The sequence below is a fragment of the Festucalex cinctus genome, chromosome 13 (assembly GCF_051991245.1).
Source record: "Festucalex cinctus isolate MCC-2025b chromosome 13, RoL_Fcin_1.0, whole genome shotgun sequence".
Lineage (NCBI taxonomy): Eukaryota > Metazoa > Chordata > Actinopteri > Syngnathiformes > Syngnathidae > Festucalex > Festucalex cinctus.
The window spans coordinates 7,370,138-7,396,627 of record NC_135423.1 but is presented as its reverse complement, the minus strand read 5'-3'; the positions used below and the strand labels follow the sequence as shown (position 1 = coordinate 7,396,627).

The 26,490-nt window shown below is 38.7% G+C and overlaps 1 protein-coding gene across 7 annotated transcripts in view; it reads left to right on the top strand.

The window, feature by feature from the left end:
- Positions 1–26,490, top strand: part of LOC144033251 (muscleblind-like protein 1) — an 89,206-nt gene that overhangs the window by 44,854 nt on the left and 17,862 nt on the right. For all 7 annotated transcript variants that reach the window (XM_077541240.1, XM_077541238.1, XM_077541239.1 and 4 more), the window contains 2 exons: positions 19,295–19,465; positions 26,242–26,448. In XM_077541240.1, coding sequence (XP_077397366.1) covers positions 19,295–19,465; positions 26,242–26,448 — 378 coding nt within the window. The remainder of the gene's footprint in view (positions 1–19,294; positions 19,466–26,241; positions 26,449–26,490) is intronic.

Here is a 26,490-nt window from a genome sequence, read left to right as displayed (position 1 = left end):
GGGAACCTAATTAGCTTGTGAAGCGATAAATGTGTGCTTGCATTAGCAAGTAAGTGCCTCAATATTGTTATTACAGATTGTAAGATGGTTTATATGCATTGCTGTTATGTACAAAATCACAATATTGTTGTTGTTGTTGTTGTTTTAGTCTGAGCTCTCTTTTTTACAATATTGTGATCTATTTTAAATATCGCCAACACCAAGACAATATCGTGATAATTATCGTATTGTGACCTTCATATCGTGATAATATCGTATCGTGATGTTTGGATATCGTTACATCCCTAGCTCTCACCGTCCTCTTATGTCACAACTCACCATGCGAGGTGGCTAAACGTTAAGATTATCAAAAGTACCATTCATCCATTTTCTCATCAGGCAAAAGGCACGCTCCATCGTAAGTCAGTCGAGTGAAACAATACCAGTGTCATGATGAAAAAGTATGTGGCCAGATGTTAGCATTGCTTATATTTTTAAAGCACCACAATGTTTAACAATTAGATGTTGCAATGAAAATTCTTGCCTTTGTCCCCGCCATATTTATATTCATAAAAGCCTTAGACATTGGGACATCCTTAGGAATGCGATGATATCGTCATGCTTCAAATGCAAACGTTGAAGGACGCGGCCCTTGAAATGGAATCTAGCTATTATCGAAGTCAAGATGCTTATTGTTAAGCTTGGCTTGAAAGTATGTGTTTCAATGCATGATCTATGTGTGAGCGGTTGTCAAAACGACGTCTAGCGCCATCCAAATCCATTTACAGACTATATTTGCGGACCGAGCTGAACAGGATCCATCCCATTTGATCTCTCAGTTCCTAACCCACACAAGACATTACGAACGGAGGCTTTTATTAGCCCCGCGGCCATGAAACAAGCAGAGAGCAGACAGCCGCTATCAACGTTGTCTCGCTCGGTTCAATGCCGAGCGCCCCTCCCAACCACCCCTTGAAAGTTCTCCTCTAAACGTCTCCATGTCCTCGGAGAGGCTTGGCCACCGTTTTTACGCCCATCTGCGGATGCGCTGGCTCAGCACGCGCACACATCCATCTTAAGAGACGCCAGATCAGCATGGCGACATGGCATAACAACACCAGAGCCAAAATACGCACAAGGGCGTTCAGGAAGAACTTTGCGATTGTCCTGGGTCACCTTTTTTTTTCTTTTTTTTTTTTTAGTCCGGACAACACGTTCATTGTGACTACTCCTCAAATGTATCACTCAAGTGTTGTATGGAGGCGTTGGAGCGGTGACATCAGCATGTCTGAGCGCTGAGTCGTGATGTCCCGCCGCCGCCACTGCCGTAGTTGTGAGCAGAATATCCAATCAGTTCTTGTTAGTCTGTCTCGTTCCTGTCCAAATCCTCCTTGACACCCTTTACCTCACCGTCCCATTCTTTGTAATTCTGCGGGAGTGTCGCGGATGTAAGCAAACTTCTAAATGAGACTGCAGACAAATAAGGCGTAATGGGGCAGAGGCGGGGAAGCAGATGGAGAGGGAGCAACGGAACATGAACACGCCTGAGGACGCCTATCCGTCTGCTAACTCGTTGTTTCGCTTTTTTCTTTTCTTTTTTTTTGGTCCCGGAGCAGCTTTGTGCGTCTGTCTGCTCGCGTTCGCGTCGTCTCGTCTCACTTTAAATGTCACTGACCTGCTGCTCTTTATTTGATCCTGCGGAATCTGGCCGCCGTGCACTTAGCGTTTGCTTTCAGTCCCGCAGCACATCAACACACAAACTACTGCATGTTTACACACGTATTGGCGTGTACTCGACGCACAGGAAGTGAAAATGCAACAAAATATGGTCGATGGTTACAGCTGACTTTTTCGTGGCTGTTGTTGCTCATTCTAAAGTCGTTTGTTGGACTTCTTCCACAGCAAACTCGTGTTAATTTTGTCTGCAATTTTTTAATTTAGTCTCAGTCTTGGTCCAATTTAAGTCACGCGTGCTAGTTTATCACAGTTAGTCAACCTCATCCCATTTGTATTTAGCTTTAGTCGACTATAAATCTAGCATTTAAAACATAATTCTGTTTGTCTAGTTTTAGTCAGGACAACCATTTTACCCCTTGACACACAATTACAGTAGATCAACAAGTGGCTACTATGGCTCCATGCTATGAGCTAGTTAGCCAGCATTAGTTAGCAGTCGCATTAACATTATTGTTGTAACGTTATAGCTGTTGGATTAATGTTGTTATAACTATAATTGACTTCTTTTTTTAACCTTTTACCATGTATCCACCTCCTGTCTGTCCCATTTGTTTGTGCTCATGTGTTTGTTCAAATCGTATCATTTTCATGTCGTTTTTGTTCATGAACTAAAATGTCCATAGATTTTAGTCCACTTTTTATTAAGTGAAAGACATTTTTGTCTCATCTTCATTAGTCGACGAACATGCATACTGATTTAGTCCCAGTTATTGTTTATTAATAAGGGTTTTTATTCTAGTCTAGTCTAGGTTTAGTCCGGTGAAAAATGTGTGTAGGCGAAATTATTTTTGCTTAGTTTTTGTTGACGAAATTAACACTAGTATGCACATACTTATTTTTAACATCTTAAGTGCTTTTGAACATGCTTGACATTGCAGAAGCAGAAAGTGACTCGTTAGGGTCAGAAAGATGCAAATTGCATTTATACAAGTAAATTGCATTATCTCCCCTTGCGGATGATGTAGTCGGGCGCATTGTGACATAGACGATTGGAAACCACCTTGAACCCGTCCGTGATTGTGCGTCCGTGCGTGCGTTAAAATACTATGACGTCCATCACACACGTCGATCAAATCCACCAAAAATCCACAAGTTAGACCTGGTTTTAGCGAGTCTAATATCTTTGTCGCGAAATTTCCAGATGTGCCAATGACTCTATTGCTAATGCTGTTGAGGATTGTGGGCGAGTTGGAACGAAAGGCAGACGAAAACCCCGGACCGCTGGCCACTCAATCACAGACCCCTTCTCCAAAGTGCTGCCGCAATTTTGGAACCATATAATTGTCCAAAATGTCTTGGAATTAAGATTAAGAAGTCTAGTCCAAGTGCTAATGGATTCATTGATTGAAAAAAGAGCTGTGTCCTCAGACTTTTGTCGATAGACGTGTACACTGATCTCAGTGTGTTAGTGTACTCCTGCCAAAGAACGAGCATGACCTCAGGAGGGAAATGACAAGTCATTCCTGGCACGCTATATTCCGCTCCTGCCAAGTAATTATTTGGTCTGAATTCTCACACACAAACAGTTTTTTTGTGTGTGTGTGTGGGGGGGGGGGTTTTCAACCCAAAAAATATATAGATTGTGTATTGGTTGTCATGGCAACAGAAAGTCTACCCGATGACAGTCTGTATGATGATTTACAGTATCTGAAGCAGGAAAAATAAATGCAGTAGTGCGCTGTGTAGAAGTCTTCGGCCACCACATTAAAACGCAAAAGTTGTTTTAATGAATTTTTTCATCGCACTTATTTTGACATGACTAGTAGTAGGCCATCAAAAAAATGCATCAAAAAAAGTACAAACCTCATTTTCTGGAGACGCTTAAAGGTATTTTGATAACGGTGCTTTTTGAGTCACTGGGACCGTCCAACAATCAAAAATAACGACACTGTATATTTTTCAACCTCAATGGTTGGACAAAAACAATTTTGGCCTTGGTGGAGGTTTACACCCTAAAGAATAATATTACATCATACGCTAACATAAAAAGAGCACGAAATGCGTAATCATTGAGTTTTTTTTTAGCCAGCCTATGACTAGAGGTGGGAACCTCTGGGTAATCTGATGATACGATACAAGGTTCACGATGACGATTCTAACGATAATCGATATATTGGTCAGGTAATAAATCCACGATAATCTACGATAAAACTAAAGACACCAACCGATGTTTTTTTCAATGAAAAAAATAGTTTCTTTTTGTACACAATATTAAAACGGGTGTCTTCTTCACAGTGAGTACTTTAGTGTATTTTTTTAAACCAATACAAATGTCTTCTAAACAGAGACCACTGTGAACAAATTTGTGTCTTTCTTCAACATATTGTCATGCAACATGTCAGTCAGTTACATAGTCAGTTGTTTCATTTTATACACTGTGACACAATTTATTTGTGTAACATTGCAAATGTAAATAAATAAATGACTTAACTATTAAATCCCTCAGAAACTGCGTGCTTTAAAAAGTTGAATTATAAAATATGTTTTAAAACTTTAAAATTGAAAATCCAAATTTTTCATAAAAACGTACACAAAACTGAATCCGTTGCTGGACAGATAAATTGTCTTCCACAAGTAAAAGTAAGCTCAGGAGTCTTCTTTGCCTGAAGACTTCGTCCATTTCCCCGCCACTCTTATGAGGAGCTCCCCCTAGCGGCCCGCCAAAGAATTGCTCAATAAGTAATCAACAATAGAGCCGTTATTGTGGCTGTATATCAACTACAAATATCGCGACGCTTGTGGAGATGTGTATCGATAATCTATCAGGAGACAAAGTATCACGATTTATCGTGATATCGATATATCATCGCACTCCTACCTATAACTATCTTGATGAGGAAATCCAAACATCTTAAAAATGACAAAAACAAGACTCAAGTGTAAGTCTCTCTATTGGCAGCACCACTGAGTCACATGACTGTGACACTGTTGCTGCCGTTAATCAAATGCACATTTGTTTATTTAAATTTGCTCGATCTTTCCTTCTCGACAAACAACCTTAGTCGATTGCTCAAACAAATTCGCCTTGCGTTGTGCGTGCTCGTCACTTGTTGTTTTGAGCGGGCCGTTATTAACCAGCAGTCGTCAATGCGTTCGCGTCGCCATCACTCATGCTCTTTTAATTAGAAAATAATCAGAGTTGGATGAGAGGTTCATTAAATCTCATCTGTGGAGCCATCAGCCACAAACAACACAGGAGTGGGAGATTTATCAGCCTTATGAAAAGAACTTTTTTTGCTTTGTTGTCTCTCCCAACATCAGGTTGGGATGAATACATGAAGAAGAAAAGCCAAAGAAGGAAAGGACATGGGAGGAAGTGAGCAGCAAGATGAGGTGGAAAAAAAAGACATTATTAGTGCTAATTAACAGAAACCTAAGTGTTTATCAGCAGTGTTTCTCGGTGCAGTATTGATCCTTTGAGAGCAAGGTGAAGTTTTTTTTTTCTCTCTCTCTTTCTCACACACACATTCAGTGCACCTTTTATTATCTCGCCTCGTTCTCTAGACAGTGCATTAAGCCTATGAGATGACATAGTGTCGCCACTCACTCAGCAGAGGACACACTTGAAAATTATTAGTAGAGCCAGAGCATTGTTATTGTTTTTGTAGAAATTATTATTCTCTGCAGAGAATCACATTTTTGGGGCATCAAATTTTGCCTTTCAAAATTCCTTCTGAGCAAAGCATTCTCATTTGTACGTTTAACCCAAATCGACAAAAATTTTTAGGTATATGTAAGGCCCATGGCCTACAAAAAAAAAAAAAGTCACATTTGGCATCTTTGTTCTAAAGATAGTTGACATGAAAAACTATTGAAATCTTTTTATTTTGTCGAACGCTATTGCCACGTCGATGCAAGGTTTACCAAGAAAAATTGGATGGAAACTCATGAAACTTTGCACACACATCACACCAGACATAAAAATCATATATATTTTCGAAAAATTCTCAAGAGATTAAAAAAAAAAAAAAAAAAAGACTCAATAGTGCCCCCGCCATTTTTTTTTATTTTTATTTTTGCTTTCCCGGTTGTACGTTTCATCTAAATCTCTTAAAATTGTAAGGTATATATAACTTTAGTTTAACTTTATTTATAATTTATTTTGGATTTGGGCACCATTTTTTGCCTTTTATAGAGTTTTTTTTTTTAATGAAATCCTCCCACAGAATAAATATCCATCCATCCATTTTCTTGACCGCTTATTCCTCACAAGGGTCGCGGGTGCTGGCTCTGGGCAGTAGGCAGGGGACACCCTGGACTGGTTGCCAGCCAATCGCAGGGCACACAGAGACGAACAACCATCCACACTCACAAGCACACCTAGGGACAATTCGGAGCGCCCAATTAACCTGCCATGCATGTCTTTGGAATGTGGGAGGAGACCGGAGTACACAGAATAAATAAATAAATATAAATATAAAAAATAAACAAACAAATAAATAAATAAATAAATATATTTAAAAGTGACTTAAAGTTATTGGATCCACAGCCTCATTGTGTATTAAGCCATTCAAATATCAAAACTAGAACTGCATATTCAGGTTGAGCTATTCTGGTTGTTCATGACAAATTAAAACAAAAGCCCACTATTTTTCATAACCAATAGACTGAAAAATAGTTTTTGTCCGTGGGCGGCCAGGACACGAAACTCCTCCCTCAGACTATTGCTGCTATTTTCTTTCTAAGTGCAATATATTTGTTAAACCTCACAAATTTTATACACTGACAAAATTCTACTTCCACTACAATTGTCCAATATATTTATGTACTAAACATATATATGTATATATATATATATATATATATATATATATATATATATATATATATATATATATATACTTATATTTATGTAGAGTTTTCTACATATAAAATGTGCAATACTTCAATACCTTTGTGCAATGCTTGGTATACTTATGCTCTTTGAATAATTTTTATGATCTTTTTATATTTTTCTTTTTTACTAATAGTTTTTATTTTTCTATTGTTATTTTATTTATTTATTTATTGAATAAAGTGATAGCTATTTCGTCATGATAAGTGCACGATGACAATACAAATGATTCCGATTCTGATTCATTAAAGACAGAATTAATGACGGAATGGTGTGGTACAAGACACATTTTGAATCAGCAGCAAACTGCAAATCTTCATTCTTTTCCCCTCAAATTGGCTTGTTTACGTACTTAACTCAATGTATTAGGCGGAGGAGGAGTTGTCGTTCTTTAGAACATGTGTAGGGCCAGCTAGACCTCCTTGTTCCATTGCTTGGTGGACGTAAAACTATTTAGTTGGTGTTAGAACGGGAATGCAATGTGTAAGTGCCCCGCATTAGCCAGTTGGCCCTTATCAATAATGCAGTAAAGTAGAAGGCAAACTAATTGTTTCCTACGTAAGTTTTTTTTTTGATCCGTCACATATGATGGATGTGCCTGCCTGAAAGGATGATGTGGTTGAAGTGCTTTTGCAAACAGTTAGATGAGGCTCAAGCAAGGTTACGTTAGGTCACGAAAACTAACAAAATAACTCAGTTGGAAAGAAATATTTTTGCCTACGAAAATAAAATAAAAAGGAAGATTACAAAAAAACAAAAACTTCCTTTGTTTTCATCTTTCCAGTGTTAATTTTGACAATAAATTTTAATTTAGTTTTAGTTATAGTCTTGTTAAAATGAATTAATTAGTCATAATTTTGTCATCTGATTGTATTTTAGTTTTAATCAGATTTTAATCAATGAAATAAAAGAGCAAGTATTTTCCCTGAGGACAAAAAAAATAATAATAATCCTGATGTATTTGAGGAGGGGCATTTATTTGCTCAAGTAGACAAAGCACCCAGCGGCTAATTGAGACGTGTCATCTCGTGAGCGGAGGCTTCCCAGTTGAGCAAGTTCCAGTCTTTGCCCTCCAGAAGCCAATTTGCTGATTGGCCGCGTGATTGAATCATGACGACATCAAGTCTGACAGAGGGCGGCTGGTGTCAATGCGCAGATTATAGACAGAGCGGAAAGAAGCGAAAGGAAAGCAGTTGATGGACGGCTACACGCACGTTTAATGGTGTAACACCAACGCTGATGGACAGACGGGATAGTGGGGGGGGGGGATAGCGAGATTGATGGCGGGCGAGTAATAACGGGGTGCGCGCCGCCGCCTGTTGCGCGCGCGTGTGGAATTGAGGAATGTGTGTAATATCCCCTTTATTGTTGGAGCGCGTGTCTCGGTCGGACGCTGCCATTTGTCAACAGACTTTGAAGGGGATTAGGAGCACCTATCGTGGCAGATACAGCAGCTGGGCTGTGTTGCCGTGACGACCCTCATCGCTGCTGCCTCGCTGTGTTAACACACAAAAGCATTTTTTCCACTCTCTGCTCTTTTTTTTTTTTTTTTCAACATCACAGACAATTCCATTATAGGAAGGTGATCACCTCTGCTCACCTGAAACGTAATAAAAATCCCATACCCTTCACCTTAACCGGATACTTCAGAGTCGTGAAGTTGTCAGGAGACCAGAGGAAGGATCAAAGGAAAGAAAGATGGAGTAAAGTGAAATCCAGTATGTGTGTACATAAAGATATGATCCACTATAGTTCTATAGGGAGAGATCCATCCATCCATTTTCTTAACTGCTTGCTCCTCATAAGGGTTGCTGGAGCCTATCCCAGCTGGCTCTGGGCAGTAGGCGGGGTTCACCCTGAACTGGTTGCCAGCCAATCGCAGCACACACAGAAGGAACAACCACTCACAACTCACAAGCACACCTAGGGACAATTCGGAGTGCCCATGCATGTCTTTGGAATGTGGGAGGAGATCGGAGTACCCGGAGAAGACCCACTTGGTCACGGGGAGAACATGCAAACTCCACCCAGGAAGGCCAGAGCCCGGACTCGAGCTTGCGTCCTCAGTACTGGGAGGCGGACTTGCTCACCAGTCACCCACCGTGCCAATGGGGAGAAATTTGTCTCAAAATTATTTACACAAACAGTCACATGTCGAAGGCCCGTTCCGCCTCCGTCCACAAGGAGGCAGTGTTGCTGTCTCCATTGAACAGGAACGAGACGTCTCCCGTTTGTCATTTAATTCATTCACTCCCAAACATTTTCACAAAAGCAGTCCCGTTCGCTCCCGGCTGTTTTACTGGATTTTGACTGATTTTGCAAGGCCCACAGAATATTGTGTTCTATTGCTATAAAAGCATGGAACCTATCAAAAGAACGATTAAAGTCTTTTCTTTCATCAGGAAAAAAAGTATGTTTCTATCTGTTTCCGTTTTGCAGCAATTAGCATTAGAAGAGAGCTAAGTTTCATCAGTTTTCAAAAATCTATTCAAAATTGTAAGTAATTGAGCTTTTTTTCTAGATGGCCCTGGTTGATCTCCTTTGCTCTGCTGCCACCTGCTGGCCGTTTGTGTAATAACTACCATTTCTGCAGCCGGTCTTTCCAGTTGAGAGGCTGCATCAAAGCCTTCTGTATGCTCTAGCATAAAAACAAAACAAAAAAACGTATACATGCGTCTTTGGGACAGAACATTAAAAAAACGGATTTACACGTTATTGGGAGCAAATGAGTGAATGGAAATTGAAAAACGGAAAACAAGCTTTTATCTAATTCTCTTTTATTTGTTTATGTTAAACAAGTTAGGAAACAAAAAAAATGACCGTGAATTGAGTTCCGAGCTTTCGCTGCCTCAAATTTCTTTGATGTTTCTGAAGATGAGATGATGTCCTGCTGCTTATTACGAGCCGTTTCTCATCATGTCTATTCAAGTGCTTCAGCGCGAGGATTTAGCAGCTCGACGGCGGTTTTGACAAAAAGGATTACGAGCTCGATTGCTGCCATGGCGCTTGTACTTGTGCGCTGAGCATTGTAGTACAGTTAATGTACGCGTCCGTGTCGGGTATCGACGCGTTCGGCAGTAATGAATGCTAATCCTCTCTTATCTGCTTTAACCTCCAGGCAATGATACAAGCTGCTGGAGTGACACGCTGCGTTCGGAGGCTAGAGTGTGTGTGTGGTCACTATTAGCATGCTTGTCCATTCGCACAGTTGACAACTGGATGATACCTTTTTTTTTTAATAGTGTTTTTAGAACGTCAAGGCGTGGTCTGACCCCTCTCGTTTCCCCATGACTCATCATCACAAGCCAAACACAACGGAACGTTGCGGCCCTTTCATTTATATACGACGCCATCTCAACGGCCATTTCAAGTGCATTTCATCCGCAAGTTATTTGACGACATTTCTACGGTCTTTCTGCCTGTTTTAGTGTATTTGGTTGTTACCATGAAACCAAAATATGCTCCGTCTTGAAAATATTTTTTCCCCCCGCTCCTTTATTCCACTTTAACCTTCTGCAATTTGACTTTTTATTCCTTCAATTAAATTACCGACCGACCGTGATCTGGTGAACTCTCTCTGTGTGGGGGCCGTTTACACAACACTCGACAATAATGCGGCGTTCACTCTATGGTCTTGGGTCAAAGTCAAATAAAAAAAGATAAGTGGTACGCACATTTGGCCTGGTTCACTTAACGTTTCATTTAACTTTTTTTTTTTTTTTTTCATACTACGTAAATGCTACTCAGTAAAAACCATTTATATTAACTCAAAATCCCGTCGTTTTCTCATGTGAGCCGAACAGCGCTAAAGTTCACAAGTGGAACAAGACCGCGTCTTCAAACGGTCTCCATTGTTTAGATAATAGTGTTTACACTTGAGCAATAAAATAAATGAAATAAATGATAGTACTTTGAATGATAATGTCTATCTGTCAAAACTTTGGATGTCACAATCAAAAAGAAATTGCACGTTTGTGATTATACTGTAAGGTAGTGTTAATTTCGTCAACGAAAACTCAACAAAAATAATTTCGTCAACACACATTTTTCACCGGACTAAAACTAGACTAGACTAAAACCCTCATTAATAAACAATTACTAGGACTAAATCAGTATGCATTTTCGTCGACTAATGAAGACGAGGCCATTTTAGTTCATGAACAAAAACGAGACGAAAATGATATGATTTTGTAAAATCTTGTCTCTGCTAACCTGTCATGTGACATACAGTGACACGCCCCCTTTCAAATCTGCAGCTAGCGAGTGCAACATCCACAAACGCATGGGACAGACCAGAGGTGGATTCATGGTGAACAGTTAAAAAAGAAAAAAAACAAAAAATGTAAATTATAGTTACAGTATAACGTAACATTAATCCAACAACTCATGTGAAATAGTTTTTGATCCAAAATGTTCAACATTATCTGCTGACAAAAACATATACGGGGTAAAATAATTATCCTGACTAAAATGTTGACTGTTTTTGTTGACTAAAACTAGACAAATAAAATTGCGTTTTCTTAGACTAAAATAAAGACTAAAATGCAAGATTTATAGTCGGAAAAAAAATGGACTAAATAAAAACAGGATGAGGTTGACTAACTATGTTAAAAACTAACAAGTGTGATTGAAACTGGACTAAAACTGAGACTAAATTTAGAAATGGTGGATAAAATTAACACTACTGTAAGGCTTCTCCAGCAATTCACATTACTTAAGTTAAACGTGAGAGACTCAACAACTGGCCCGCAATGGAGATTACAGCATTTTCATTCATTTTTGTAGATCTACTTTATGTATGTGAAACTTTAAAGCTTTTTTTTTTCTTTTTTTTTTTTTTTTTTTTTTTTAAATCCAAGAACAAACACACACACCCCCTCACTCTTCCCCAGACTGTTGTCATGTAAACATTCTCTTATTTTTTCCCATCCAAAGTCAGTTTGTTGTTGACTTTTCTGGAATCTCTCAAGGCCGGCCTTCTATCTCTTGAACAGAAACCCAAGTACATCCCTTAATTCTTCCATTCTGCAACGGTTGATTGTGGCGGCGCTCGGCTTGCCAGCACCGGGCCCGTTTCAAGTACCAGCACGGGCCACCACTCGTGCATTCAGCCGACTTCTAATGCTCTTTGTGATCCCTCCTTGGCTCACTGAGTGAGAGATGCAATTCACTAAAGCTAAGCTTTATAGATGTTGAATGGGGAACACATTAGAAGTGTGAGTTGAAGGCTGAAAAATGGATGAATAGCTGGAGTATAAAGACAAATTGGCAGGTTTGGCTTAAAGTTTGGTTAAGATCAAGTGGATGTTATGCAGTATTCAAAAACAAACTACAATCGTTTTTACATAAAATGATATTAAATTATCTCAAAAAGAGGCCGCACTGCCTCCATGTAACATTTAATTAAATAGATCTGCGAGCAGCATCACAGCTAATAATTTTGCATCATCATTAGCCTCCCCCACTACCCATCACCACCATTCATTGACACAGTCCCAGCATGTTAACACGTCATGCAGCTAAGTCAAGCCCTTGGACTATAATTGAGATGTTGGAATAGTTAAAGGTCGAAAATCTTTGGCGTGACGTTGTCGTTTTCTGACATTTGGAGCCTGGGTAGGGAAATTTCACTGTTGGAAACTTTCCAAGGCAATGAAAGAGCAGAACATAGGCGCTTTTAGAGGTGGAGCTGCCATCTTTACCACCCTTACTGTTGACAATAAATCTAGCAATACTAAATTGTAAATTGTATTGTAAATATTTCTTACATTGTCCCCAGTGCGCATAAAATTTGTTTGGGTGACGAAAATAAAGAGCAATTTTAGTCACGAGAAAAAAAATTTTTAGTCGACTAAATGGACAGTTTTATTGATATTTTCCTTTAGCATACATTTCAACTTTTATACAGAAACACACCTATTTGTAACTGTAGTTTAACACGCAAGACACATTTCATACAATGCTAGCAAGGGATCTCGATCTAATGGAGATCTATCAGCGAACAATTTGCTTATCTTGACATTTGTTAATTCACTAAATCTGCTGACTAACTAGTCCAGGATTGACCCCACTGTGACCCTAAGGAGGTCAAGTGCTAAAGAGAAAGGACGGATGGATATTTTTAGGCCAGAGGGTTCGCTCGCCAGCTCTTCGGGGGCCGGTTGACTTGACTGATTGCGACGTGAAGATTCGTTTAGGGGTGGGCAAGTTGTGCGGATGTTTTTGAGGAGTGTCTCCGACGCGAAGGGCAAAAAAAAAATTCTCTGGTCTGTTCTCATCACGGCTCCGTCTTGCCCAGGGAGGCGGCACCTCCCGGATTGATGCTTGACGTTGGGAGCTGGGAGGAAGGAGGGAATTAATAACTGTTTTTGTTTTTTTTTCCAGCTGTTGGTCCAGTTGATTTTATGTCACCATGCACACAAAAAAAAAACATACAGGATTATGTGATCTTTGAGAGTCATTGTTGATGAGAAGATGAATCGGAATCGATGTTTGAGCACGGGAACGAGATGTGCAGTCAGCCCTCGGAGGATGTATTGAACATGCAGACGCCTTTGATTAATATTAATAAGAGACTCTGCATCTGTCTCGCTCTCAGTCTCGGTCTCCGTCCGTTTCTCAGTGTCTGTCTGACTTCTTTCTTCTCCACTCTCCTGCGAGTCTGAGTGGAATTCTTTCAGGAGGGGATTCCACAGACGCCCAAAAAATAAAAAATTTAATAATCAGCAGTGACAAAGCAGTAAGAAAAGTGGAGTTGCCTATTGTGCAGTGCTTCTCTAAACGCTCTTCTTGATGATACCGAAGTCCCATTCAAAAAGAGGATTATGGGATTCATATTAAGCCCGAGGTCATAACCAGCACAACATGATCTGGTGATATTGCAGCAGTGGGAATGCAAGTAATGGAGTGTAAATCAAAATTAGGGGCTCCAGCATGACTGTTATGTTGGTGTCGTGTGTGTGTGCTCGCGCTACTTGTACTCGCGCGGGGGACGGCTTCACATTTTGTTTACTTTAGAAGTTGCAGATTGCATTGCGACATTACCATAGAGGGCCATGTAAATATGGCCACGTAATGGCTGTGAGCTATAAAGATGATATCACCACAGCATGATAGGACCATTAGTAAATAGTAAATTCAGTCAACTTTGATTCATCAATAATTAAAGTGATACTTGACTCATTGAGCCATTTTCAGAAGTAAAAAGTTAATATTTTGTCTATAATTAATGTGGTAACTTCATTATTTTTCATGTATAATTAATACCTTTAAAAAGTAATTTTTCTACTTGCTGTCAACTGATGATGACATCACGTGTGTTCAGGAAGTAGGTAACGACCAATCATGGCTCAGTTTGCTGACCAAACCCAGAAAACAGGTGAGCCATGATCGGCTGTAACCTACTTCCTCAGCCCAGGTGATGTCATCATCAGTTGACAGCAAGGAGAAAAATTGCTTTTTAAAAGTATTAATTGTACAAGAAAAATAATGAAGTTCACAAATTCATTCTGGACAAAATATTAACTTTTCAGTGCTGAAATTGTTCAATGAGTCAAGTACCCCTTTAATAAACGTTTTTTCAATCATTTTTTTTCTTAACTCATTCACTCGCAGTCATTTTTACTGTTTTACTGGATTTTGACCGATTTTGCAAGGCCCACAGAATATTGTGTTCTATTGCGATGAAAACGTGGAACCTACCAAAAGAAAGATTAAAGTCTCTTCTTTCATCAGGAAAAAAACATATTTCTATCTGATTCCGTTTTGCAGCAATTATCATTAGAATATAGAAGATATATAAGTTTCATCATTACTCACAAATCTATTTAGAATTGTGAGTAATTGAGCTTTTTTTCATCATGGCTCTGGCTGATCTCTTATACTCTGCTGCCACTTGCTGGCCGTTTTTTGTAATTACTACCATTGTTTTCACTCTGCAGTTGGGAGGCTACATCAAAGCCTTCTGTATGCTCTAGCATAAAAAAAAAAAAAATAATTAAAAAAACATTAAAAATGTATAAATATGTCTTTGGGACACTTAAAACATTTAAAGTAGAACATATTTATACGTTTTGGGGAGCAAATGAGTTAATCATAATTCAATTGCACTGTGAAGCCCTTTCAGACTCTTTTGTGACTAAGAGCTATAAAAAAAAAAATAAAAAAAATCCTGAATTGACTTGTCATTGGAACCATTCAAGGACAATTTGATTTAGCATTATAGCGCGACCTGTTGCTTTAGCTCGGACTTCACAGCCTTTGAATGTGCACACATTTTTTTTTTTTTGCAGACCTTTTTGGGGCTAAAAGAAACTCTTGGAGTGACGTTTGGACAAAGCCTTGGCCTTGAAATGTTGACACGTTTTAGGGTTGAGGCTGCTACCGAAGCAAATGTGATAGGGAGGAAAGCGGTGACAGTGATGAGTAGGAGTCGGAGGCAACGTGCGCTCCAGTCATTAGCGTGGAAGCTCAGTCGACTCTCCGAGGGCAGAAAAAAACACAAAAACCAGTGACCGACACCGACTCTCCGAAGAAGCAGCATTTAATACAACAATCAAAAACAGGAGCAGATAAAAAAAAAAAAAAAAAGGGGAAAGTGCCTGTGACACGTCTGGGTGAGTGACCTTTTGAGAATGGAGCCGATAAAATGCACGGAGCTAACAAGCATGCTAATATCGATTCCACCTCTACACTAATGGAAATACATCACCCAGATAATGTCTTGACAGTGCTATCTATCTTCAGAGATTTGGCCAACTGCACAACTTCTTTCAGTCAGACTATTTTTTTTTCTCTCTCTTTCTGTTGAATCTACGATATTGTTGTTATTTTTTTACTTTTTCTAATAGCCTACTTTTCGATCCAGGAAAACAAGTTCAGCTTTTACTTGAATTACGGTATATAAGGGTGTCAAAATTGGTGCGTTAATTTTGAGTTAATTTAAAGTTGACGATACTATTTTTTATTTCTTTAATGCGCAATTAATGAAAATGGAAATGGAAAGCCTCTACTAGGGGAATTCTAGTCTCAATGCAGAAGACACGTCCATGTCAAAATTTAGCAGTAATAAATTGAATAATAATGCATTTGTGGAGACTGGGGTCAAGCTGTATTTTACAATTTAAAAAAAAAAGTGCTTACTTCATGTTAAAAATTAGATAGCTCTTAATATGAAAAGAAAAATGCACCGAGCTGTCACCAACGTCTTACAAATACAATTATGCCATCTAGTAGCAGAAAAAATGACCTCAACACAAATCAAGGTCACACTTGTTTTTTACAGTACAGTACATCTTTTTAATTTTAACTCAATTTTAGGAATTATGAAATTACTGTATCAATGACTAAAAGATGAAGCCATTCTATTTAACATTTTTTCCACTTTTATGTTAACAAGAGTATGAAAACGTAGAAAAAAATATTTTGTTGTACATTTAGAACAGCTATAAAATGTGCGATTAATCGCGAGTTAACTACTGAAGTCATGCGATTAATTACGATTAAAGGTAGCACAGGTTGGTAAAGCATTTAATAAATGTTTGCGTATGACATTTAGAATATTTGTTGATGTCAAACTATTGGGGTTTATCTTTTAATTATTTAAATTATGCAAGAATTAACTGATTAGAATATATATATATATATATATATATATATATATATATATATATATATATATATATATATATATATATATATATATGCCAAAGTAAATAGAGCAGACTGCATGGTGCCACCCATTCATTCCTTTCACATGCTATCATCTAGCCACCCATGGGGGTAATGAACCCTGAAAATCAAAAGACATTAACTAATTAGCTGCGATCAATAACTGCAGCAACATATGAAGCGAGCAGGACCGGAGGCGACGGTAACGTGCGCCTGCGGGCCGCGTCGGCTCTAAGCCAATGACGATGACGGCAGAACTCTTGACATTCTCCGCAGCAAAGTGTCTCCTCGCACTGTCGCTAGGCAGACTAGTCAGGCTGGGAGCGAGGAAATACAAAGGACGTTTGCCATGCATATCAGCGTGGATGTGAAAGGCAACGGGAATGAAGGGCAGCAGTAAGATATGACATCTCTATATGGGGGGGGGGGGGTTGGCCGGCATTATGAGAGCGCAAATTGCATTCGCCACCTCCCTGCCTCTGCCCTCAGGGCAGGCCGGGTTGGACGTAATGACCCTCGCCAGTCACAAATTGCTCCCTCCCCGTCTCTATAACGCTTAGAGGAGAACGACGGCGGGGTGAGGTGTGCGGTTATTCCCGCCGATCGGCAACACATCCTGCCTGCATGGGCCTCTTATGCGGAGAGATGATGAGCAAATATTGACGCTCATCTCAATTGGAAGAGGAGTCGATAACGATTCAGCGGGCCTTGTTAAGCATCCGTCATCGACTCGTGCTGCCTCTCAGGTGTTTGCCGTTGGAACAACAGCTGAGAGATAGTGAGGACAGTTGGCGTTTATGTTTTTGTTTATTAACAAATCCATTTCTTGGAACAGCGAGTGCACTTCGATTTTAGTTTGTTTATTTTTGCCCCCAGAGAAAGTAGTTTCAAAATGCTGCAAAATTACCCCAAAAATATAAAAAAATATATCAATAAAGTAGCTGAGATTGAATGTCAGGATTCATAAATTAAAAGACGCGAAAAAATGTCCTTGGCACTGAATGTGTTTCTAAATACATTGTTTGAATGCAATTGCTGAATTCATGCGCTAAGTCCGACAACTATGCCGAGCTGAGTTGAGAGGATATTGCGTGAAACTGTTTTTCACCAGTTTTCCCTAAATTTTAGGCCTAAAACGGCATCTCGTAACGCATGTAACAGATTGCAACCTGTTTGTTCAATACAGTGTTGAAGTTTTATTATACAAATCTTACAGTGTACAAGTTTACTGAATTGTACTTGCTAAATTTGAATTTAAAAGAAAGTAAATTGCAATAATTGACTGACAGATTCGTATCGGGATTAATCAGTATCAAATCAAATCGTGACCTATGAATCGTGATACGATTTGACTCGCCAGATACTCGGCAATTCACACTCCTACTGTGTATGAATTTCAGCACCTTCCTTACTTATCATGTCTTATTTTTAACTCATTCACTGCCAATGACGACTATAGACGTCAAAAATCCAAGCAAACAGCCAGTGCAAATTTTGACAAGAAATTTGAATTTAGTTTTAGTTATACATTGTTTTCATTCAGAGTTATTAATCCCAATTGTTATTAATAACAACAATGACAATTTCATTACTAAGTGCTACCATCGTGCATAGTGATTGGTCTTGGTCTTACTGAGACCACAAACTGGGTCTCGACCTCCAGAAGTCAATTTAGTCGACTAAAATTGCTCTTTATTTTTTTCGACTAAAGTTGGATTAAAACTCAAATACAATCAGGTGACTAAGTTATGACTAAGGCTTTAATTATATTTAGTCAGAAGACTATAACTAAAACTAAATTGAAATTTCTTTATTTAATTTTATTTTTGACGTCTATAGTCGTCATTGGCAGTGAATGAGTTAACTAAACCCAAGCCTGTTAGCACGCAAGCTAGCCAGTGGTTAGCATTTGTCGTTGCGGTGTGGAAAGCAACAGCGGGGATTTATGGAAGCTTTAAGCGGATATATTTTCATGGCTCAAATATGTAGGGAAGTGTCAGTATTAAAACAAAGTAGCATACTTTTTGTTTTACTGGCGTTGTCTCCCACATTCAGTGGACATGCCCACAACATTTCAGAGCAGATGTCAACGTCTGATTTTGAAGCCTCATTTACAGTGAATTAATTCAAATTGGAACGCATATATAACAGACTCATCTCTGGTGGTTCTAAATTTAGAAGGCAATTATTTTTCACTTGAATGACAAATGAGGAAGACGTACATCTCACTTTGACATTTGTTGTACAATAGTAAAAAAGAAATTAAGCAATGTACAAACCACAAAAAATAAACTAGTCTGGCCTTGACTTAACAAGTGGCAACATTAACAGGGACCAAGAATAAATCAACATTTTATCCATCCATTTTCTTACGCCTCACAAGGGTCACGGGGGTGCTGGAGCCTATCCCAGCTCTTCCACTGTGCCGCCTCAATATTTTATGAGGGAAAAAAAAACCAAAAAACTGATTTTTTTTTTCAACAAGAAAGTGATATTGCTTCGAGAAAATCGACATAATTTTACACAAATCAAGTCACAAAACTAAATTACATGATCTTTCACGTTTCCATTTTTTTTAAGTAAAAAAGTAAGAATTTGATGAATATGTCATTTTTTTTCAACAGTAATTTTGTTCTGAAAAGACTCTCTCGCTCTCTCTTAATTAACAAAATACATCAATGTCTCATTTCTGACCAATTCAGAATTGGACAACCTAGCCTGCACAGATTTCACTGTCGTGCGTTCCAGTCTGTTAGACAGCGAGGTAACTCTGTGTTATCTGCTTTTTGATGCTTATGTGTTGTCTTTCCTCGTGTAAAGCACATTGAGTTGCCTTGTGTATGAAATGTGCTATACAAATAAACTTGCCTTGCCTTGCCTTTGGAGCTACTTTGTCACTTTGAGGGTTTCAAGCAAGAGATTAGAGAAAAACAGCAAGCACAGAGCTTAGGTCGCAAAGAGGGTTTAAAAAAAAATGGTATCTTGAAAACAAACCAAGCTATCAGATCAATCTTTTTTCTTTTTTTTTTTCTCTCTCCTTTTCTGAACGTGTCTCTCATGGCTTCTCACCAACAGGGCCGCTGTTCCCGGGAGAACTGCAAGTACCTTCACCCCCCACCCCACCTGAAGACCCAACTGGAGATCAACGGGAGGAACAATCTCATCCAGCAGAAGAACATGGCCATGCTGGCCCAGCAGATGCAGATCGCGAACGCCATGATGCCTGGCACCCAGCTGCAGCCCGTGGTAAGGGGGGGCGGGGGGCACCCGTGACGATACTACTAAACAAGTTTAAAAAAAAAAAAACTTTTGATTGTGAGCCACAGACATGTTAAGCTGTTCAGACATGAGCGCCGTCATTTCTTTTCCTCACTCTTCTGAGACCGAATGGCCTCTTTTAGTGAGGAGTGCTTGTCCTTTAGTCTTGCCATGGACACGCCCACAAATCGATCGCATCACATGTGCATCCCGAATTCGCTTCATCACTTCAAGGTGACGAACGGTCAAAGAGAACCGCACACTTCAATTTAAAGGAGGCATGTGCTACTTGTACACAAAAAACTCGGCTCTTCCCACATGGGATAGACCGATTATCAGCGCCGATATTTGGCATTTTGACAAATATTGCAATTTGGCATCAGACTTTTTTCTTTTTTTTTCTCATGACTGATAAGATACCAGTTTAAAACTGTACACAGGGCGGGAATACAGCCCTAAGGTCAAACCCCACGAACCCAACCCCCGACATACACCCCCCCCCTCCCCCCAAAACATAAAAAAAGGGCAAAATTTTATTAAGACACCAAATAGGGTGTTTTAAAATGCATAATATTTCCTTTAATATATCCTTTAAGTGTAAGTCTCTAGTGTTAATTTTGTCAACGAAAGCTAAATAAAAATAATTTCGTCAACGCACATTTTTCACCGGACTAATACTGGACTAGATTAGGCTAAAACGCTTATTAATAAACCATAACTGTGACTAAATCAGTATGCATTTTCATTTTTCATTTCATTGAATAAAAACTGGACTAAAATCTATTTAGTTCATCAACAAAAACGAGGCGAAAATGATGTAATTTTGTAAAATCTTGTCTCTGCTAATCTGTCACTGTGACACTGACATGTGACAGAGTGACACGCCCCCTTTTCAAATGTGTAGCTAATGCAACATGAACAAAAATGGGAAAGACAAGAAAATTCTTGTTATAAAGTAACAATCCAACATGCTAATCCAATGCTTGCTAACTTCCTAGCTTGTTGACAAACTAATTGTGTGTCAAGTTGTTTTTTCATCTAAAAGAGAAAGTTTGATGTGAAATAGTTTTTGATCTGAAATGATTGTCCCGACTAAAACGAGACTAAAATGTTGACAGTTTTTATTGACTAAAACTAGATGAATAAAATTATGTTTTCTTGCAGTAATTATAAAGACTAAAATGGTAAATTTATAGTCAACTAAAAATAGACTAAAGAAAAACGGGATGAGATTGACTAACTGTAATAAAAACTAACAAGCGTGATTGAAACATCACGATACGATATTATCACGATATGAAGCTCACGTTACGATAATTATCACGATATTGTCTGGAGGTTGGCGATATTTTAAAAAAAAAGGTCACAATATTGTAAAAAAAAGCTCATACAAAAAAGAACAATATTGTGCTTTTGTGCATAACAGCACATCGAGTTCCTCCACATATCGACTTGCTTCACAAGCATATTACGTTCGTTTTCATCTGATAATTAGCGTAGATTTTGAACATAGAAGGGCCAAAATATCCCTAATGAAAATTAAATTGTACTAAAAAAAAAACTAGCCACCAGAGGGTGCTACGACTGCACAAATGGAAATAAATCTGACTTTTTTTAACAGATGTGTTGCTTTTAAATATCGTGAACATGATGACGACGATATTGTGGCAGTTTTAATATCACGATATCACGATATTGCCCTTATCGTTAAATCCCTGTTTGAAAATGGACTAAAACTGAGACTAGATTCAAAAATGGCTGACAAAATCAACAGGATAAGACTCACGTGATTCAAGACGTGCTTACACACACAAACACGCAAACACTTAACCGATAGCTTATCACCGGCATCGAGTTGGAAAGCCCCTTTGGAGAGGAACCGAGCAAGCCATGAAAGGGCTTTAAAGAGGCGACAGATCTCTGCGGGGACGCCGAGACTTCCCTTTCTGTTTGTGTCACGGCGAGAGAAAAGGGAGCATGGCGTGGCGGAGACAGAAGAGAAGGGCACAACACGCCAGAGCGAGGCCACGCCAGATAAAAACGGCGGCAGCGGGAAAGAAGACGGGCGGGCCGAGTGAAAGCAGACAGGACGACAACAGTGAGGACAGACAGCGCGACAAAGTCAAGCAAACACACCTTTGTTGTGTACAAAAGGTGCGACGACGTTGTTCTTGCAAGGAATCGTCTGCTTGTCATCGATCGATGCTGCGGATTTCTGAAACTGGGAGCCACAGCAAAAATCATTTGCAATAAATGATGTCGTCTCATCCAGCATACCAGCATATGGAGACGGGCAACCAATAAAATAAGCACATTGTAAAACAACAATTATTCCTCCCTTCCATAAGCGTTTGCCAATTAAAAATCTCTGAGATAATTCAAGATTCCATTTTTTTTATTATCATGAACAGCAGGCAAACATGTTCCCCCTGTGTAATAAAGTCCTATTTTACTTTCTACATGGTTGTAAACATAATAAGAGATTAAAAAAAAAGCTATAAAAATGATTTGAAAAAAAGATAATAATGCAAAGCAAAATAATGAACCTACAGAGGCATAACACTACAAAATAACAACTGGGCTGTAAAACAAAATGGCAACTGCCCAACTCATGCATTGTACAATTATGACATATTGCATTGCAAAAGGCATGTTATTATTACAGGTATACATATATATATTTATTTTATTATTTTTATTTTATATTTTTTTGAAGAACAAAATGGTGTATTTCTTCTAGTAAGCAATTAAGTCACTTTTTTACAAAATGAAAGGCAAAATATGAGAATGTTATTTTTGAAATTCAGAGGTTCAAATATGGTTCAGAGATTTGTTTTGAAATACATTATACATGTTTGATTATGACTTACACCTTGAAAAATGCACCTGTTCTCAAAGTTCTGGAGTTCGACATGGTTTAGTCAAGTGCGTGAATTGAGTCATTTGAATTAAAAGTAGACAACGATTCATTAAGAAAACGATCCCGGAGTATATCCGTGTCTGTTTGGATGACAATTCGCCGGTAACCGGACCGATGACAACATAGCTTCTGCTCCTTTTAGGTTAGGATGACTTCTGTTCACGTTCATGCTGAATTGTGTTTTGACTTTTTTTGGTTGCTATGTCCATCCATCCAACCATTAGCAGATTCGCTTATCCTCACAATATTCATATAAATCAGTAGTGAATTACGTCTGAGGCTAGGAAAGTCGGGTTGTTTTTAAAAAGGTGCGCAAGACGCAACGCTAGCTAGCTAGCAGGCTAAAAACACGGACCCTAGTTATGAGGCATACTGTCTAATAATTGCTTATTTTCATACGCTTATATTACAATTTTGACTTTTGTGCTGCTTGGAAATGAAACTAGAGACTACAAAGAAGTTATTTGTGGAAAAATCTCAAAATGGACAAAAAATGTCGAACTGTCTAATATCGTCCATAACTCTTGATTGAGCCTCCTGACATGCGGAACCTTTTGCTGGAGCGGGTCACATATATATTGACGATTCCTCCTGTACTAAACATCATTAAAGGGACACTTGACTCATTGAACAATTTTCAGCAGTGAAAAGTTAATGTTTTGTCTATAATTAATGTGGTAACAATTATTTTTCATGTACAATTAATACCTTTAAAAAGTCATTTTTCTACTTGCTGTCGACTGATGATGACATCACCTGTGCTAAGGAAGTAGGTAACTGCCAATCCTGGCTCACCTGTTTTCTGGGTTTGGTCAGTAAACTGATTGGTCGTTGACTCATTACCTACTTCCTCAGCACAGGTGATGTCATCATCAGTCGACAGGAAGTAGAAAAATGTACTTTTTAAAAGGTATTAATTGTACATGAAAAATAATGAAGTTATCAAATTCATTCTGGACAAAATATTAACTTTTCTCTGCTGATAATTGTTCAATGAGTCAAGTATGTATTTAAGGCAAGTTGTAAAATGTCTTTGGTCCTCTTGTTTGTTTAATACATTAAAAAGATGATTTCTACTAAGTACTGTCTCAAATGTTCTCCAATTTCGATACTGTAAATGTGTAAGATCGTATGCCGAGAAACGTTTCTTGGGAGGAACAATATGGCCGATTGGTTTATCCATTCATATATTCAGATCAGTCAGGATGAAATGTTTACATCTTGTTTGGGAAGGTTTTACAAATCCATGAAAATGTTCATTCATTTCTCACATTCACTCAATCATGTATTCACTTTGCTCTTCACCCAAATTATTCACTTTCTCATTCACTCACGCAATCACTCACTCGCTCATTTACTCAGACACCCCCTGTCACTCGTTTACAAATTCATTCACTCACTCACAACAGCCTTCATGATATCAGTCCTACTTGTATTCAAAGTGAAATCGATCGTTAAGATTTGCTTAATTGGGTGTACAGTTTGACTTCAAATCCTTTTGATATTTCATCGGTAAAAGAAAAAAAAAAGCACGACAGTCTCATTTTAATGATCCCCTCTAAGCGTTTGCATGTAAAATGTAATGTTTACATAAATATCTTTGATCAATACATCAACGCGGTGATGTCAAGGGCTGCGCAAAAGGCACGCGCGGACGTGAAATGAATCTCATCTAACGACATGAAAGCGTTTTCCAACATTTTACAAAAAAAACACAGTAAAATGATATTCCAGACATGGCCGTGAGTAGCGTTTGAAAAATATTTAGTGGATGACATCACCGCGCTGATGAAGCCACATGACTGAGATTCATTTCAATGACATCATGTCTGCCCCGGCCAAACCTTGAGCTATGCCTTGATATGGGTGCACCTTGAGGGGCGCAAATCCCATTTTTTCAAGTGCACCTTGCGATAAGATTTCATTTCAAGGCAGTGCTGGAAATATGACAGATTTTAAGCCATTTTTCTTGGTTTCATGAGAGCAGCAAGGAGTTTTTTTTAATTAATTTTTTTTTTTTTTTTTTGTAGCTGGCCAGACCCTGGCTGCCGCTGATGCTCTATTACTCATTGTGTCCTGTTGGCAGGATCTCAAGGGACAACTCTTAGACTGGGGTCAAGAACGTGCAGGGAAAACTTGTTATGGCGGCCTCTGAGAGAAAATAACAATGGTCAAAAAGAATATGTTTTTTTCCTCTTTCATATTCCAGCACATTTTCCATTGGTTTTTCGCCCACCTTCACAGTGTTACTCTTTCTGTATAAAACACAATGTTAGTGGAATTTGAAATTTGAAAAAAGGGAAAAGGCTTGTTGTTTTGACGGTACATAGTAATAAAGTATGGTCATGATATGGTTTTGTATGGTACAAGCTTCTGAATGAAATATGATATAAAGGAGGTTTATATGGTATAAGTAACAAAATGGTGGGGAAGAAAAATTATGTTGAAAATAACCAAGTCATCCGATTACTCGATGAAATACCGACCACAAGAAAGATTAGTCTCTTCTTTCATCAGGACAAAAAGTATATTTCTGTTTCCGTTTTGCAGCAATTAGCATTAAAATATAGCCAAGTTTCATCATTATTCACAAATCTGCTTCAAATTGTGAGGAAACAGCCTGTTTTCAGGTTTCAGGTTGATCTCTTATACTCTGCTACCACTCTACTACTCTGCTGTTGGTAGTTTTTTGTTATAAGTACCATTGCTTCACTCGTTCTTTGCAGTTCAGAGACTACATCAAAGCCTTCTGTATACTTTAGCATAAAAAAAAAATAAAAAAATAAAAAATAAATAAAAACAGAACACAAAAAACATGTAAATACGTTTTTGGGACCATGGCAATATTTAAAATAGGTTTTCATACGTTTATGGGAGAGAATGAGTTAATTATAAATTAGCATGAGCAACATTTTGTTGCTTGTCCTGAACTCGCAGCCATTTCAGTGTAGCAACCCCCTTCGCTGACAGCTGTTGGAACATGGAACCTACCAAAAGAAAGTTTAGAGTCTCTTCTTTCATCAGGTTAACAAAAAAAAAAAGTGTTTGTATCTGTTTCCGTTTTGCAGCAATTACCATTAGAATATAGCTAAGTTTTATTATTATTCACAAACCTGTTCAAAACACTGGGGGAAAAAAGCTTGTTGCAACATGGCCCTGGCTGATCTCTTATACTCTGATGCCACCTGCTGAATGTTTTTTTTTTTTTTTTGTTTTTTGCTGTAAACCACCTCTTCATGTCATAAGCTGCATCAACACCTTCTTTATACTCTTCCACAAAAAAAACAAAAAACAAAACAAAAAAAACATATAAATACGTTTTTGGGAGTGAAGGACAATATTAAAAAACATATTTACACATTCAAGCCTACGACCCATTGACCTCAACAGACTTTTCAATTCTTCATTTGAAATGATTTCCCAGGCCTTTATTGCAGCCTCTTTAAGTTCTTGTTTGTTTCTGGGGATTTTTCCCTTCAGGAAGTAAAATGTATCCTCTATTGGGTTAAGGTCCAGTGATTTACTTGGAAGATCTTCCGCTTTCCCCTCGAATTAAGGTCTTTGTTATGTTGGCACTTGTGTGTTGGGTCATTGTTTTGTCGCATGATGAAACTTCTCACGATTAGTTTGGATGCACAAAATTACTGAATCAATAAAGACTGGTGAGCCCGTTCCAGAAACAGCCCAGCAAGTTCCAAAAATATTACAGATGATTAAATTTACACTAAAGCTGTATTCCCTTTAAAGCCAGTCTATTATCACAGTGTTTATATTTGAGCTAAAATGATTGCTTTAACCAGAATATAATACTGATAGAATGAATCAAATCCCTCTGTGATTTCAGCCCATGTTTTCCGTCACGCCCGGCCTGGCAACCAACGCCAACGGCGGCGCGGCCGCTGCCTTCAACCCTTACCTTGGCCCCATGTCGCCGGGCCTGATGCCCGCCGAGATCCTGCCCAGCGCCCCGGTACTGCTCACCAGCAACGCCAGCGTGCCCGTCCCGGTCGCCACGGCGGCGCAGAAACTGATGAGGACGGATCGACTGGAGGTGAGATGCACGGAGACATGCATGGTGGAGATTTGGAATCAT